The sequence below is a fragment of the Theropithecus gelada genome, chromosome 16 (assembly GCF_003255815.1).
Source record: "Theropithecus gelada isolate Dixy chromosome 16, Tgel_1.0, whole genome shotgun sequence".
NCBI lineage: Eukaryota > Metazoa > Chordata > Mammalia > Primates > Cercopithecidae > Theropithecus > Theropithecus gelada.
In genome coordinates, this window is record NC_037684.1 from 73,831,652 (window position 1) to 73,847,235 (window position 15,584).

Here is a 15,584-nt window from a genome sequence, read left to right on the forward strand (position 1 = left end):
AAAAAAAAAAAAAAAAAAAAAAAAAAAAAAAAAAAAGATTCCTGTAATATTTGTATTAGCGAGGCAATGGCAAACCCAAAACATGAATCATACCAGAAATTCAGCTAAATAATTTTCTGCACTATCACGCAAGCCCAATGAACTTTGCATTGGCAATTCTATTCTTTGAACAACTCCTGTATTTTTAATTAAAATATTATTGAACTTGAGAAAAATGTGCCACATAAAGGAACATACTGAACTGGAAGTTCCCTGTAGCTATCAGTTGACTTCTCACCACCTCTGAGCCTGCCAAGTACCGATGGATCAAAACAAGCCTCGCTTTGAGTCGGTCACTACTCACCCCAAAGAGAAATGTCCAGGTTTTCATATCATCATTTATTAACTGCCAATGTGTTCCCAATTATTATTTTAGAAATCAAAGCTGGGCAGTCATTTATTTCTGTACTTTTTAAAACGATTAGCTCTGGTAATTTCAGATGCTGTGCATTACGTTTTTTCTTCCAAATGTGGGAAAGTGCTCAAGTCCACCCTCTTCCTTCTGTGCTGTTCACACCGACCACGTGCATGGCCTTGTGAGGAGACCCACAGGCACAGAGCTAAGGCTGTGCAAGGAGGGAGGTGGAGGCTGCGGAGTGCAATGAGGGTGATGAGAAGGGCACTGGCCACCCGTTGCCCTCCAAGGATCCAGCCACGCTGCTTGGTGAACACATGGGGCGCTGCTCTAGGGTGCACAGGGCCACCGTGAGTGCTGACCCTGCGGCACCCCACGCACGCAGGACAGACCGCCTACGATGGCCTCAGCCCTGCAGAGCCACCCACAGGGGATCACACGCTGTCTCCAAAGAACAGCATGGAACATGCAAAAGGGAAGCTTCCGAATGCTTCTTCAGCGTTTCCTACTGACGCCTCCTTTAGAGAAGTGAGGGCTGGATGATTCAGGATAGGAGGTGAGTAGAAAGGGCATCCGTGCTCAAGTGTGTCAGCATGGAAGATCGCCCGCAGGGGTGCGAGGGGCAGGACAATGTAGCCTTGGGGCCCTGGCTAGAGTTGGAGGCCACCTCCTGAACGCCCTCTACGCTCTCTAACAAGACACAGAATGGACGTCGGTGAGTTGCCAAGTTTCAGAGGTGAGCCTCAGTCAAAGGCCTGTGTGCTCCGACAGTCATTTCCTGGACTGGTGAGCAGCTAAGCCCTGCCTGCACAGGTTAGAGCTTACCCATCACTCCAAGTTTGGTTGCAAACATCAGCGTGATCCCGATGGGGAGGCCAACCACGTAGTACCCAACGGTATTCACAATGGCTCCAACCTTCTGATTTCCACTCCCCCTCAGAACGCCACCGCTCGTGCACTGCAGGCAGAGAGCATTCCATCAGTCCGCGCTCCTGAAACACTCCCATCTCGTGAGCACTTCATTTCTGTGGGACTCGGACGCTAAAACCCATAAGGTGACGGTATCCTTCTAAACAAAATGTGATAACAATATTCAATCTTCCTACCTACCTTGACCTGTCCTCTCAGCTGAAATTTACCACCATCAGAAGAAACCCATAGATCACAACAGGGCTTAGGGAACTACTACATAATACTTACAGCAAGAGCTTCGAAGAGGTGGGAAACAGCATAAATTGGAACCACCTGAGCCACCAGATTAATGATGTCTCTGTTAGGAAAAAGAAAGCACGTGGTGATTAGGAGACAAAGTGGAGAAAGAAGTATATAGCTTTCTGGCTGGGCGCAGTGGCTCATGCCTGTAATCTCAGCACTTTGGGAGACTGAGACGGGAGGATCACCTGAGGTCAGGAGTTTGAGACCAGCCCGGCCAACATGGTGAAACCTCGTATCTACTAAAAATATAAAATTAGCCAGGCCTGGTGGCAGGTACCTGTAATCCCAGCTACTCGGGAGGCTGAGGTAGGAGAATCACTTGAACCCAGGAGGCGGAGGTTGCAGTGAGCTGAGATCGCACCACTGCACTTTAGCCTGGATGACAGAGCGAGACTGTCTCAAAAAAAAAAAAAAAAAAAGGATATAGCTTTCTGCATATTACAAACATGCCCATGCAGTGAGGCCAGCAGCCTAGTCAGGGACAGTTCTCCTGTTGCTGGGCCCATGGAGGAAACTAACTGCACGTTTTATCTCACGACTTTTAGAAAAAAATATGCAGCACCACATCCTTGTCTTCAGGAGATATGTTTCAAGACCCCCAGTGGATGCCTGAAATCGCAGAGAGGACTGAACCCTAAATACATTCTTTTCCTTATACACACACACCTATGGTAATGTTAATTTATAAATTGGGCACAGTAAGAGAGTGACAACAGTAGTAATAAAGTAGGCCACAACCACATGCCGGCATCACTACTTTTGTGCTTTGGGGCTGTTACTAGCACTGTGATACCAAAACAGTCCATCTGAAATGACTAGCAGGTGGAAAGCATGCACAGCGTGGAGACGTTGGACAAAGGGATGATTTCATGTCCCAGGTGGGATGTGAGATTTCCTCCTAATACTCCTAACAGCATGCAATTGAAAACTTATGAATTGTTTATTTCTGGAATTTTCCACTTAAGAGTTTCAGGGGCCGGTCACGGTGGCTCACGCCTGTAATCCCAGCACTTTGGGAGGCCGGGGCGGGTGGATCACAAGGTCAGGAGATCGAGACCACCCTGACTAACACAGTGAAACCCCGTCTCTACGAAAAATATAAAAATTAGCCGGCTGCGGTGGCGGGCGCCTGTAGTCCCAGCTACTCGGGAGACTGAGGCAGGAGAATGGCGTGAACCTGGGAGGCGGAGCTTGCAGTGAGCCAAGATCACGCCACTGCACTCCAGCCTGGGCGACAGAGCGAGACTCCGTCTCAAAAAAAAAAAAAGATTTTCAGACCAAAATTGACTGCAGGTGACTAAACCTTGGAAAGCAAAACCAAGGATAAAGAGGGGCTACTGTGTAGTCCATGTGGTCAGTATAGACAAATCAAGTGATTTGACGACACCCCTCCCCCATTCCCCACAAGCTGAAAAAAAGTTAGGCTGGGCACAGTGGCACGCATCTATCATCCCAGCAAGTTTGGATGCTATGATCATCCCTCTTTTAAGATGATGCCACAGGTCAAGTCTGACTGTGTCTCTTAGTAAACCTGAGGGAAGCGCTACAGAGTAAAAATTAAGTTCCCTCTATGGAACGAAGGTTGGTAAAGGCCATAGATATATTCTGTAGAATTATCCTTGGTTCCTAGAAATGGCACCCCTAAAGCTAGAGACTTGGATTCTAACCCCTACACATGAAGGGAGATGAGAAAAATGCTGCCCTGACCTGTGGAAGCAAGAAATCCACAACACCCTTGGAGTGAGTTTGGTCACTCCAATCTAGAACCTGGAAGACTGTCTGCCAATAAATACTTGTTTAATTACTAAATAAGAAATCCAGCACTGGGCTGGGCACGGTGGCTCACGCCTGTAATCCCAGCACTTCAGGAGGTCAAGGCGGGTGGATCACCTGAGGTCACGAGTTCGAGACCAGCCTGACCAACATGGAGAAATCCCGTCTCTACTAAAAATACAAAATTAGCGGGTGTGGTGGTGCACGCCTGTAATCCCAGCTACTCGGGAGGCTGAGGCAGGAGAATCGCTTGAAACCAGGAGGCAGAGACTGCGGTGAGCCAAGATCGCACCATTGCACTCCAGCCTGGGCAACAAGAGCAAAACTCCGTCTCAAAAATAAAAAAAGAAATCCAGCACTGAACAAGATGATCACTTCTTCCTCACCAAAAAGGACAGAAATATAATTATTTTATTCAAATTTTATTTTCGGAATAGGTAACATGCACGTGATCAAAAAATGGTACAATATGAACAAGATAGTAAGCAAAGTCTTACGACTGCAATGCCCTTCCAGTTTGCCCCAGTACCAGCCCTGCCTCCTCCAGGTAACAATTCTTAGCACGTTCCATGTTTGTGTAGTGTCTATGAAAATATAAGCAAATACAAATGTATGTTCTTAATTTTCCTTTCTATATTCTATCATTTCACATGCAGCATTCTCTATATGATGTTCTGCACCTTGCTTTTTCCTGAGATATTATATTCACTTTTTTTTTTGAGACAGGGTCTCACTGTCACCCAGGCTGGAGTGGAGTAGTACAGTCATGGCTCACTGCAACCTCAACCTCTCAGGCTCAAGTGATCCTCCCACCTCAGCCTCTTGAGTAGCTAGGACTACAGGTGCACACCACCATGCCCAGCTAAATTTTATTTTTTGTAGAGATGGGGTTTCACCATGTTGTCCAGGCTGGTCTCGAACTCCTGGGCTCAAGTGATCCTTTTGCCTCAGTCTCCCAAAGTGTTGGGATTACAGGCATGAGTCACTGCGCCTGGCCTATATTCACTTTTATATTTCACCAAAATATATTCTTTTCAATGTGCTGCTAAATTCTGTCTAATTCTATTTTTATTTTGGATTTTTAGATTGGTATTAATACATAAGAATGATCTGTGATTTTCTTTTTTATGTGCAAACTTTCGCAGATTTTGGCACCAATGTTATATTTGCTTCATAAACAGAATGCGAAGTTTTCCTTTTCCTGTGCTCTGGGAAATTTTCTGTTTGATCTGTGTTTGCAATTCCCTATGTTTTGAAGATTTGATAAAATCATCCTTTGGAACCTTCTGGCATTGTGCTTTTTGACATTTTAAAATAGCTTTCTCTTATTTCTTACCAGGAAATCAGTTTATTTAGACCTTCTATCTTTTCTAGGGTACATCCTGATCAATTATTTCCCTAGAAAATTATCTGTTTATTCCAGGTTTTTAGATTTCCTTGGAAAAAGTCATGCAAAGTAGTCTCTTAGGATTTTAAAAAACGATCGTGGTCAGTAGTAACGTCCCCTTTTCTTTGTTAGAGGTGTCGTTTCCCGCCCCCTGTGATTAAGTTAGGTAGAGGTTGAGCTCTTTCACCGATTGTACCAGATTGGGTCAGATCCTGGTCACCTTCCAAGTAATTTGATTGTTGAGTTTCTGATGTTTCCTTGTCTCGTCAGTTCTATAGCTTGTGAGCCTCTTGTTTTTCATTCTTTTCCTGTGCTCTGTGGTTTCCCAAGTGGACAGATTCAGAGTCCAGTGTCTACCATATTCCTTCTGAAACTATCTGTCTATCCTGGTCCTCATAAAGGTCATCCTGATTCCCTTTGTGAAAAAAGCCAACTACTTACCGTCACCTTCCCCATTCATTCTGAGTGAGGGAGCTATAAACATCTTTTTATTTGTTTGTTTGTTTGAGACAGAGTCTCACTCTGTTGCCCAGGCTGGAGTGCAGTGGCGCAATCTCAGCTCACTGCACCCTCCGTCTCCCAGGTTCAAGTGATTCTCCTGCCTCCACCTCCTGAGTAGCTGGGATTGCAGGTGTGCCTCACCACACCTGGCTAATTTTTTTTTTTTTTTGTATTTTTAGTAGAGACAGGGTTTCCCCATGTTGACCAGCTGGTCTTGAACTCCTGAACTCAGGCAATCCATCCGCCTCTGCCTCCTAAAGTGTTGGGATTACAGGAGTGAGCCACCGTGCCTGGCCTACACATCTTATTTCCCCGTAACAAAACAGCTGAAGCTGAAAAATGAAAACCAACGATCTGAAGTCAAAAGTCAAATGTGTGAAGAATAAACCATGAAATTAGTTCCGTCCACTCCACCAGCTTTCTGAATCCAGAAAGGCAAAGTCCATTTGCATCTTGTAACTGCTGACAAAGGTGTCCCAAATAAGAAGTATCCCCATAAAGTTTCTACAAAATCCGAATGTACACACTAGCATCACTGATGAAGGAAACAAATTCTGCAGAGCAGAAGGGACTTATCTGAGAATTCTTCAGTAATCAATCTGAGTATGTGACTTTTGCGACAGCTCACTGGTGAGATTTTAACTTCAATTCAACATATTGTGCAACTACTACAAACCGGGCAGTTTGGATGATACTAAGAAACCAAGAGGATTCTTATCATTGGAAACAAAATAATTAATTGAAAATGTAATTCATCGTACTAAAAAGGGCTTTCCACTTTTAAAATACATGACCAGCAGAAGTATAAAATCATCACCAATGCCCATTAAGTTGGCGTTGTAGATTATAAATCAGTTCCTACATCTAGTATGTTCTTCCCAAGTAACATCAGTGGAGCCTCTGATCTTGCAAATGATTCAGACATCCCTGCTGCAACAACCACAGGCGGCCCCTCTGTGATAGCATCTATCCAACTTAACCATTTCTTTTCTAAATTTTTGAGATGGAGTCTCACTCTTGTCACCTAGGCTGGAGTACAGTGGCGCGATCTCAGCTCACCGTAACCTCCGCCTCCTGGGTTCCAGTGATTCTCCTGCCTCAGCCTCCCGAGTAGCTGGGATTACAGGCGCGTGCCACCACGCACAGCTAATTTTTGTATTTTTAGTGGAGATGGGGGTTTCACCATGTTGCCCCGGCTAGTCTCGAACTCCTGACCTCAGGTGATCTGCCCACCTTCACCTTCCAAAGTGCAAGGATTACAGGCGTGAACCACTGTGCCTGGCCTCTTTTTAAAAAACATTCCTAGTTTTAAAAAACTTTTTCTGCTGGCACCTTGCTCTTGGAGGAACCATTTCTTTTCTTTTCTTTTTTGAGACAGAGTCTTGCTCTGTTGCTCAGGCTGGAGTGCAGTGGCACAATCTCGGCTCACTGCAACCTCTGCCTCCTGGTGGGCTTAAGCGATTCTCCAGCCTCAGCCTCCCAAGTAGCTGGGATTACAGGTGTCTGCCACCACACCCGGCTAATTTTTGTATTTTTAGTAGAGATGAGGTTTCGCCATGTTGGCCAGGCTGGCCTCGAACTCCTGACCTCAGGTGATCCCAAAGTGCTGGGATTACAGGCGTGAGTGGGATGTTTTCTTTTTACTGATAATGATTTCAAACAGCAATGTTTCTGAACAGCCTGATTTTAGAGAACAAAATTTCTCAATGAACCATTTCTTTATCACAGATTTCACATTTCAAGAAAATCCTAGCACTCACCGGTCAGTAGTGAAAATGTAGCCCACAAGATCCTTACAGCTTAACAGCAGGACACTGAAGGCTACAGCAAAGAGCACTGAAGGTAAAAACGGCAGAAGAAACAACACGGTGAGCAAGAAGATCCACAGGAAGTGGGGGAGCCTGGGCTTTGCATGGAGAGACTGCACCAAGAGCCTCGGGTAAAGGGGTCTCAGCACCTGTGATTAGTAGGGAAACGGTGGAGGACTTCCGTGCCTGCTCCATGTCTCCAGCACCCAGAGCGTTTCCTACCCGGACGCTGGCAGCCACGCTGAAGCCTGCAGGGACCTAAAATGAAAAGGAAACCTGCAACAACGAATCTGCAGAGTGAGAACACGTGCACAGAAGCAGCCTCAAGTCTCACACCTGGTGGGAAAACTTGGTCCTAAAAGTTTTGAAAAGACTGATTTGCAACATCTCCTTTGTCTAGCTGGGAGCTCCCACGCTACTGTGGAAACCGAACCCCAGGTTAGGATGCTTAGCACAAACTGGGCTTTGCTGCAGAGCTTCCAACCTCTACAACACGAGGGTGCTGCACAACCATGTTCCTCCTCTGGGTGTGGGAGATAGACTGACTCACCGGGAGCCCAGGTTTGTGTTTTTTTATTGTTGTTGTTGTTGTTGGTTGGTTTTTTAATAGGACAGAGGCCAGGCGCGGTGGCTCATGCCTGTAATCCCAGCATTTTGGGTGGCCGAGGCGGACGGATCACTTGTGAGACCAGCCTGGCCAACATGGTGAAACCCTGTCTCTATTAAAAAATACAAAACGGCCGGGCGCGGTGGCTCAAGCCTGTAATCCCAGCACTTTGGGAGGCCGAGACGGGCAGATCACGAGGTCAGGAGATCGAGACCATCGTGGCTAACACGGTGAAACCCCGTCTCTACTAAAAAATACAAAAAACTAGCCGGGCGACGTGGCGGGCGTCTGTAGTCCCAGCTACTCGGGAGGCTGAGGCAGGAGAATGGCGGGAACCCGGGAGGCGGAGCTTGCAGTGAGCGGAGATCCGGCCACTGCACTCCAGCCTGGGCGACAGAGAGAGACTCCGTCTCAAAAAAAAAATAAATAAATAAATAAATAAAAATAAAAATAAAAAATACAAAACTTAGCTGGGCGTGGTGGCGCACGCCTGTAATCCCAGCTACTCAGCAGGCTGAAGCAGGAGAATCACTTGAACCCGGGAGGCAGAGGTTGCAGTGAGCCACGATAGTGCCACTACACTCCAGCCTGGGTGACAGAGTGAAACTCCATCTCTAAATAAATAAAATAAAATAGGGACAGGGTCTCATTGTGTCCCTCAGGCTGGAGTGCAGCGCCACAGTCATAGCTCACTACAGCCTCAACCTCCTGGGCTCAAACGATCCTGCAACCTCAACCTCTCAAGTATCTGGGATGGCAGGCATGTGCCACCACACACGGCACAGTGTCTATTCTGAAAGACTATCAAGGGATCCAGTTTACAAGACAGGACTGGCACTAAAGGAACTGCAGGGAAGAAACCCTGCATTGTGGTTAGGGATCACAATTCTGAAGCCAGATGGCTATGGCTTGGGTTCAAATCCCAGCACAGCCACTTTATCAGCTGCATCACCCTGAGCAAGTTACTTACCCTCTCTAAACCTCCAGAGTTTTGTTTTATCTGTAAAAGGAGTTGAATCGGCTGGGCGCAGTGGCTCACGCCTGTAATCCCAGTACTTTGGGAGGCCGAGGCGGTAGATCACGAGGTCAGGAGATCGAGACCAGCCTGGCCAATATGGTGAAATCCCGTCTCTACTAAAAAATACAAAAAAATTAGCCGGTCGTGGTCGCGGGCGCCTGTAGTCCCAGCTACTCGGGAGGCTGAGGCAGGAGAATGGCGTGAACCCAGGAGGTGGAGCTTGCAGGGAGCCGAGATCGCGCCACTGCACTCCAGCCTGGGTGACAGAGCGAGACTCTATCTCAAAAAATAAAATAAAATAAAAAAGGAGTTTAATCATAGAACCTATCTCCTTGGGCTATTGTGGGAACTTAATGAGTCCATACACGCCTAACTGCTTAGAAGAAGCATGTAGGAATTGCTCAATAAAGATTTACCATTACTATTATTTATATATAAAGTTACCATTTGAAAAATTAATATTAATAAGGAAAAAGGAGTCATCACTTGTTGAAACATGAACATTGCCTTAGGATCAGGATGACTAAGGACCAGCTTAAAGAAAATCTGATACACAGATTGAGGAATAAAAAAGTAATGGAAGACTGAGTCTCTGCCTATAAATTCATAAGCAGGGACAAACACAGAGATCACCTGACAAATTATTTATTCATTACAAAGGGAAAGGCAGTAACTTGACAGGAGAAACCTGGCAGGCACCACCTTAACCAAGCAATCAAAGTTAATACTGGCAGGGTGCAATGGCTGTGCCTGTAATCCCAGCACTTTGGAAGGCCAAGGTGGAAGGATTGCTTGAGCCCAGGAGTTTGAGACCAGCCTATGCAACATAACAAGACCAAATTGTTTTTAAAAATTAGCTGGGAGTGGTGGTGCATGCCTGTAGTCTCAGCTACTCAGGAGGCTGAAGTGGGAGGATTGCTTGAGCCCAGGAGGTCGGACTGTAGTAAGCCAAGATCAGACCACTGTCACCAGCCTGGGTGACAGAGCAAGATGCTGTCTCAAAAAAAAAAAAAAAAAAAAACACCGCCACCAAGTAAAAAGGTAGTATCACCAACACTGAGACAGATCAACATTATGTGTCTCCTGACACGGTGCACTAAGGAGGACACAGCATCACTTCTCTAGCTTTCCTGCCCAAAACGGACAATCTAAATTTATTTATAAGGAAACATCAGCTGCACCATACTGAGTGAACTTCTACAGATAATGGCCTATGTTCTTCAAAAATGCCAAGGTCAAGAAAGGCAATGGAACAATGAAGATCTGTTCCAGATTAAAGGACACTAAAGATGCTAGGGGAAAATTAGTGACAAGGGACATTACCAGAACAATTGGTATTGTTTTGAATTGACTGTATTGATATTTTATTTGAACATGGACTATGCAGATAGACCAGACAGAATAAATGTGGCAAAACTGGTGAACCTGAGGAAAGGGCATACACCTTTCTTTTGATTGAGAAGAAGTGTAAGTGTAAATTCTTACAAGCCTATTGGAAAGCATATGAAAACATATTCAAAAGACATAAAATCGTGCCTTTGTTTCTCTTTTACAAATCTTAAAGAAATAATCAGACAAGTGTATGAAGATATTTGTCCTAGGATGTTCCTTGAAGAGTTGTTAATATTGAAACATTGGAAATAAACTGTTCAACCATAGGAAATTGATTTTAAAAGTATATCACATATAGTGGAATCCTATGTACCATTAAGCATTTTGACTTAGAATTAGTTAATGAATTGACTCAAACATAAAATGTAAATAAAATACTAAAAGTGAAGTAAAAAGTCTGTGTTAAAAAACTGCCAAGGATAGAAGAACAAAAACAAAAAACAGGTCTGCAAGAGAATAATTCTTAAAGAAAACGGGAAATGTGTACTCTATGTACTTTTAAAACATAACCAATATCAGAGGGAAAAAAATCTAAGTGTTAATACTGCAAAAAATGCCAAGCACATCTGCTGGCTTGAGTTTCTCCCCACATTACAAACTCCCTTTCTGTTTTTTAATTTTACATTTCTAAAATGGTACTTGCTTCCTTCAGAATCTCCAGCTGATGTTTTCAGGAAAATAAAGTCAAAGAAAAGCCTCCTAACGACTGGTGTTCTCTATGATCAAAATTTCCTCCCCTTTAAGGCTGAATAATACTCCACAGTATGCAAAGAACCCATTTTGTTTACCCGCAGACACATAGGTTGCTTCCACCTTTTGTCTACTGTCAATAATGCTCCTGTGAACACAGTTAACAAACACCCCTTTAAGTCGGGTGCGGTGGCTCACGCCTGTAAATCCCAACACTTTGGGAGGCCGAGGCGGGTGGATCGCCTGAGGTCACAAGTTCAAGACCAGCCTGACCAACAGGGTGAAACCCTGTCTCTACTAAAAATACAAAAGTAGCTGGGCGTGGTGGCAGGCACCTGTAATCTCAGCTACTTGGGAGGCTGAGGCAGAAGAAATGCTTGAACCCAGGAGGCGGAGGTTGCAGTGAGCCGAAATCACGCCATTGCACTCCAGCCAGGGCAACAAGAGTGGGACTCCGTCTCAAAAAAAAAAAAAAAAAAATCTCTTTAAGACCCTGCTTTCAGTTGTTTTGGGGATCTACCTAGGAGTAGCCACACTGTGTTTTCAGAGGCTTCGGAACCAGGCAGGAGCGGGAATAGTGACATAGGCAGCTTGATGTTTATGGCCATACACCCAGCCTCATCCCTCTGCTATGCCACCCACCTGGCCCCTCAAGGTATTTGTGCTGTGACAACTGAAAAAGATTCTAAAAGTATGGAAACAAAATCAAATCTTTCAAGGGAAGATTCAGCTGGGAGCTGCGTTAGGAGATGAAGAACCAGCAGATCACGTGCAGTTTCTCTCCAGCCCCGCTTCAGTTCCCAGGGAAGATCCAGCTGTAGCAGAGGTACCCTCCCAGGCTCAAGGATGGGATTTGACTTTTGTCCAGCATTTCACAAATGATTCATGTACGAATGCCTATGCTCATCCATGGACTCTTTCAGATACCCAGCAAGGAAAACGCCTGGCACCTCCCCACGACCGGCTCCCCTGCTTACCATGTACACAACGATGGCCAGTTCATACACGATGGACTGAGCGCCCAGCTCCACCATGCCGAGGATGCCTGGTGAAAAGAGACAGCTGTCGCCTTGCACCCAGACAGGGCCCCCAGGTTCCCACCAGTCCCCGTCATCCGTCCTCATACAGACCGCTGAGGAAGCTCCCGACCTCATAGGCCCACCACTCCATGCATAGCATGAGCATGCTGGGGATGGCCAGGCGGAGGAAGGAGGCCCAGTCCTGCAGGCACTCGAGGGACCAACCTGTGGGCGGGACACACACATTTCCAGGAGATCTGGCCATCGGGCTGGAATTCAACCCGAGACAAAACCCACGTCCCAGTTGGAAGACAAAAGGGCAGTCGTTACCTCCCCATGTAGCTTGATGCAGTTTTTTCCCAAGGATGTAGAAAAAGAGGAGTAGAGCCAGGGTGTACTGGGAAATCAAATTTGCCACTGCAGAGCCTCTGGAAAGAACAGTCCCAGTGAGAGGGAGGTACCTTCCTGCGCCTCTCCCTGCCCCACTGGGTGAGGAGGGGAGACTCATCCCTCCCCGTGCCGTCCTCAGCAGACCAAGGTCTTCTTCCCAGAGCAGCCTCACCCTCCATCCCTGACAGTGCTTTCCACGGTGTGCAAGAAAGAGACCACGTGTGAACACGAGAACCAGCTGAAGAGCCCACTCTTCTCCCTCCTGGAAAAGCCACATGCAAGTCATCCCTTGTCCCTGTCCCAAGAGTACATTGGACTCACATCACCCCAAGATGCAGCTGATGGAGAAACAGATAGTTGGCGAGGGCATTGACAAGGTTGGCTGCAACTCCAGTTACGATCTGGGGCAGGAGAATTCCCTGGAACAAGGACACCGCATATGCCATCCTTGAGATCCACAGAATAGGACTGCCTTTCTGCTCCCCAAGCACACAGGCTCCAGCTGGCCTGCTCAGTAGGTGTCATGGGCAGAGCAGGGGGGCTTAACTTAGGGGAGGCCACGTCCTGGTTGCTCCTGCCCTTCCACTCTCCCATCCCTTTCTCTTCCTTCTCTCTTTGAGGTATGAAGTGCGGCGTTCTGGCCACAGAGAGACACAGGCAAGGTACGTTCAGCAGCAGAGAAGGAAGAAGATAAATGGCTTATTTTCAACATTGCAAGGACTGGCAGGGGCTAAATGGGTCAACAAGCCATCTTTGACACTGGACGATAGGAGAAAATGAGAATACTTTCTTGACCAACATAGAAATTCAAAAAAATTGACCTAAGGTCTTGAAGAAACTAGAGTTCCTTTCTAGAATACGGAAGGGATTCCAACATATCTAACTCTCAAAAGTACAGGACCGGAGAAATATCCAGACTATTTGGTGTGTCAAAGTAAGACAGGGCGTGAAAGTAACATTACATCAGACCGAGGAAGTAAAACTCTGTTCTGCTCTGCATCCGGCTAGAATAGCAGACGCAAATAAAGTCAGTGCAAACGTAAGAGGAAACCTTTCTCCCAAGGTCACGCTGTCCCCATAAAGTGTCATTACTCTCCTAGTAGAATGACGAGTGCTTTCTGACTCATTGAGAAACTTTGTTCTCTAAAATCACACTGTTCGGAAACACTGCTGTTTGAAATTGTATCAGTAAAAAGAAAACACCCCACTCTTGCCTACTTTAACACAAAAAAGTAGTCTCAATTTGAACCCAGGCACAGAGCTTCGTGGGAGCTCCTGGATGTGGCATTCTACATCTGTCCACCCTCAACATCCTGCTTAGCCTTCAGTTTCCAAAGGAGGATCACCGGGTCCACGTCACAGCCCAGATCTGGTGTTGGGCCCCTCACTCACAGATCTGCTCGGTGCCTATCAAACCGTGGTTTCGATATGTTTAATAATGTCACCTGAGCCCCATCCTTCTTCAAACCTTTATAATAACTTTTCTTCCTTTAGTGAGGCATCCCCCGGCCCCTCTAGTCTCTCTCATTGCCACAGGTTGATAAATCCAACTGCAAACCCACTGGCCTGCAGGCCTGTCTCTGGTGGTCTCAGGCTGGTGGGGCCAAGACAATGGTCTTGGCCGATGACTTGTGTAGGCCACATATTTATGGGGAGGCCCTGGTTAGTTTTTAGCAAGGGAATTAGTGATCAGATTTACTTTTCAGGCAGACAGCAGTGGATGGAGCCAGGTTAAGGTCCTCTGAAATGACACAGAGGACAAATGACAAGAAATGAATTCAGGGCTGGGCGCGGTGGGTCACGCCTGTAATCCCAGCACTTTGGGAGGCCAAGGTGGGCGGATCACCTGAGGTCAGGAGTTTGAGACCAGCCTGGCCAACATGGTGAAATCCCGTCTCTACTAAAAATACAAAAACTAGCTGGGCATGGTGGCACACGCCTGTAGTCCCAGCTACTTGGGAGGCTGAGGCAGGAGAATCACTTGAACCTGGAAGGTGGAGGTTGCAGTGAGCCGAGATCACGTCACTGCACTCCAGCCTGGGCAACAGAGTGAGACTCTGTCTCAAAAAAAAAAGAAAAGAAAAGAAAAAGAAAGAAATGAATTCAGGTGGTGGCACTGAGAATTGGGAGGAGCAGGCAGAAGCTAAAGGACCAGGTGACTGACCAGATGTGGGAGGGAAGGAAAGATGGAGTTGAGGATGTGACAGGGACCAAAAGGACAGGTTACTGGGAGTGAAAATGGGGAGGCCACGCAATTCCACCCATTGCAATGAAATGGAAGAAGGCAGAAGAGCAGGCTCGTGGGAGGACGAGAGGAGGCGGCCAAGCCTGCAATACGCATGCGTCTCCACGCCCAGTGGAGTGACCTTCTCCTCCAAGGCCCTCTTGACTCTCCTACTTCAAAGTCTGTCTTCCCCCTAGTACCATCTGGCTCTCTTCCCACCCTCCGCCCTCTCCGAGAGCATTCACTTTCTCCAAACTCCCAGCTGCTTCTCTTCGGTGCTACGCTCAGCGAATGGTCACCCTGTCTTCCTAGGGAAGGGCCCAGGGCAGAAACTCCTTCCACCCTGGGGGCCCGACAGCCCCTGCCATTTTTATAGAACCCACTCATCATCCTATCTCCCACTGCTCCCACAACACAAACTCTTCATCACAGACCTTCACCATCATTTGTTTGGACCATGTCCGTAACTCTCACCTCTTCCTCTCCCAATTAGTTAATTTCCCAAAACGAAATGCCCCAGCAGAAAACACAAAGCCTGGCCGGGCGCGGTGGCTCAAGCCTGTAATCCCAGCACTTTGGGAGGCCGAGACGGGCGGATCACGAGGTCAGGAGATCGAGACCATCCTGGTTAATATGGTGAAACCCCGTCTCTACTAAAAAGTACAAAAAAAAAAAACTAGCCGGGCGTGGTGACGGGCGCCTGTAGTCCCAGCTACTTGGGAGGCTGAGGCAGGAGAATGGCGTGAACCCGGGAGGCAGAGCTTGTAGTGAGCTGAGATCTGGCCACTGCACTCCAGCCTAGGCGATAGAGCGAAACTCCGTCTCAAAAAAAAAAAAAAAGAAAAGAAAACACAAAGCCTCAGCCTGGGCCAGCGCACCTCTCGATGCCATCATCTCACTGCGTCCCCTCCCACTGCAGTGGCCTAACGAGACTCGGCGGGCCCCAGCCCCTAGAAACAGGCATCCCCTCCGTCTGGGATGCCCTGCCTTCCTTCCTGACCTTGGAAACCCCACGTGTCCTCTGTCACCAAATTCAAAGCTCCCAACCCCTCTCAGCTCGTGGTTCCTACTTCCAGGCCTTTCCCTGTGCCCCAGAGAACAGGAGAGAACACTTTCACACTCACTGTCCCTAGTAGGTCACATGAGACCTTGAGGTTAGGGCCACC

General features: G+C 47.0%; 1 protein-coding gene across 5 annotated transcripts in view; it reads right to left on the reverse strand.

Moving 5' to 3' along the window:
• SLC47A1 (solute carrier family 47 member 1) overlaps window positions 1–15,584 on the reverse strand; it is a 48,041-nt gene that overhangs the window by 11,425 nt on the left and 21,032 nt on the right. For all 5 annotated transcript variants that reach the window (XM_025361914.1, XM_025361911.1, XM_025361910.1 and 2 more), the window contains 8 exons: window positions 12,516–12,613; window positions 12,135–12,232; window positions 11,916–12,029; window positions 11,763–11,830; window positions 7,228–7,336; window positions 7,031–7,106; window positions 1,595–1,664; window positions 1,220–1,352 (listed from right to left, as the gene is read on the reverse strand). In XM_025361914.1, coding sequence (XP_025217699.1) covers window positions 1,220–1,352; window positions 1,595–1,664; window positions 7,031–7,106; window positions 7,228–7,336; window positions 11,763–11,830; window positions 11,916–12,029; window positions 12,135–12,232; window positions 12,516–12,613 — 766 coding nt within the window. The remainder of the gene's footprint in view (window positions 1–1,219; window positions 1,353–1,594; window positions 1,665–7,030; window positions 7,107–7,227; window positions 7,337–11,762; window positions 11,831–11,915; window positions 12,030–12,134; window positions 12,233–12,515; window positions 12,614–15,584) is intronic.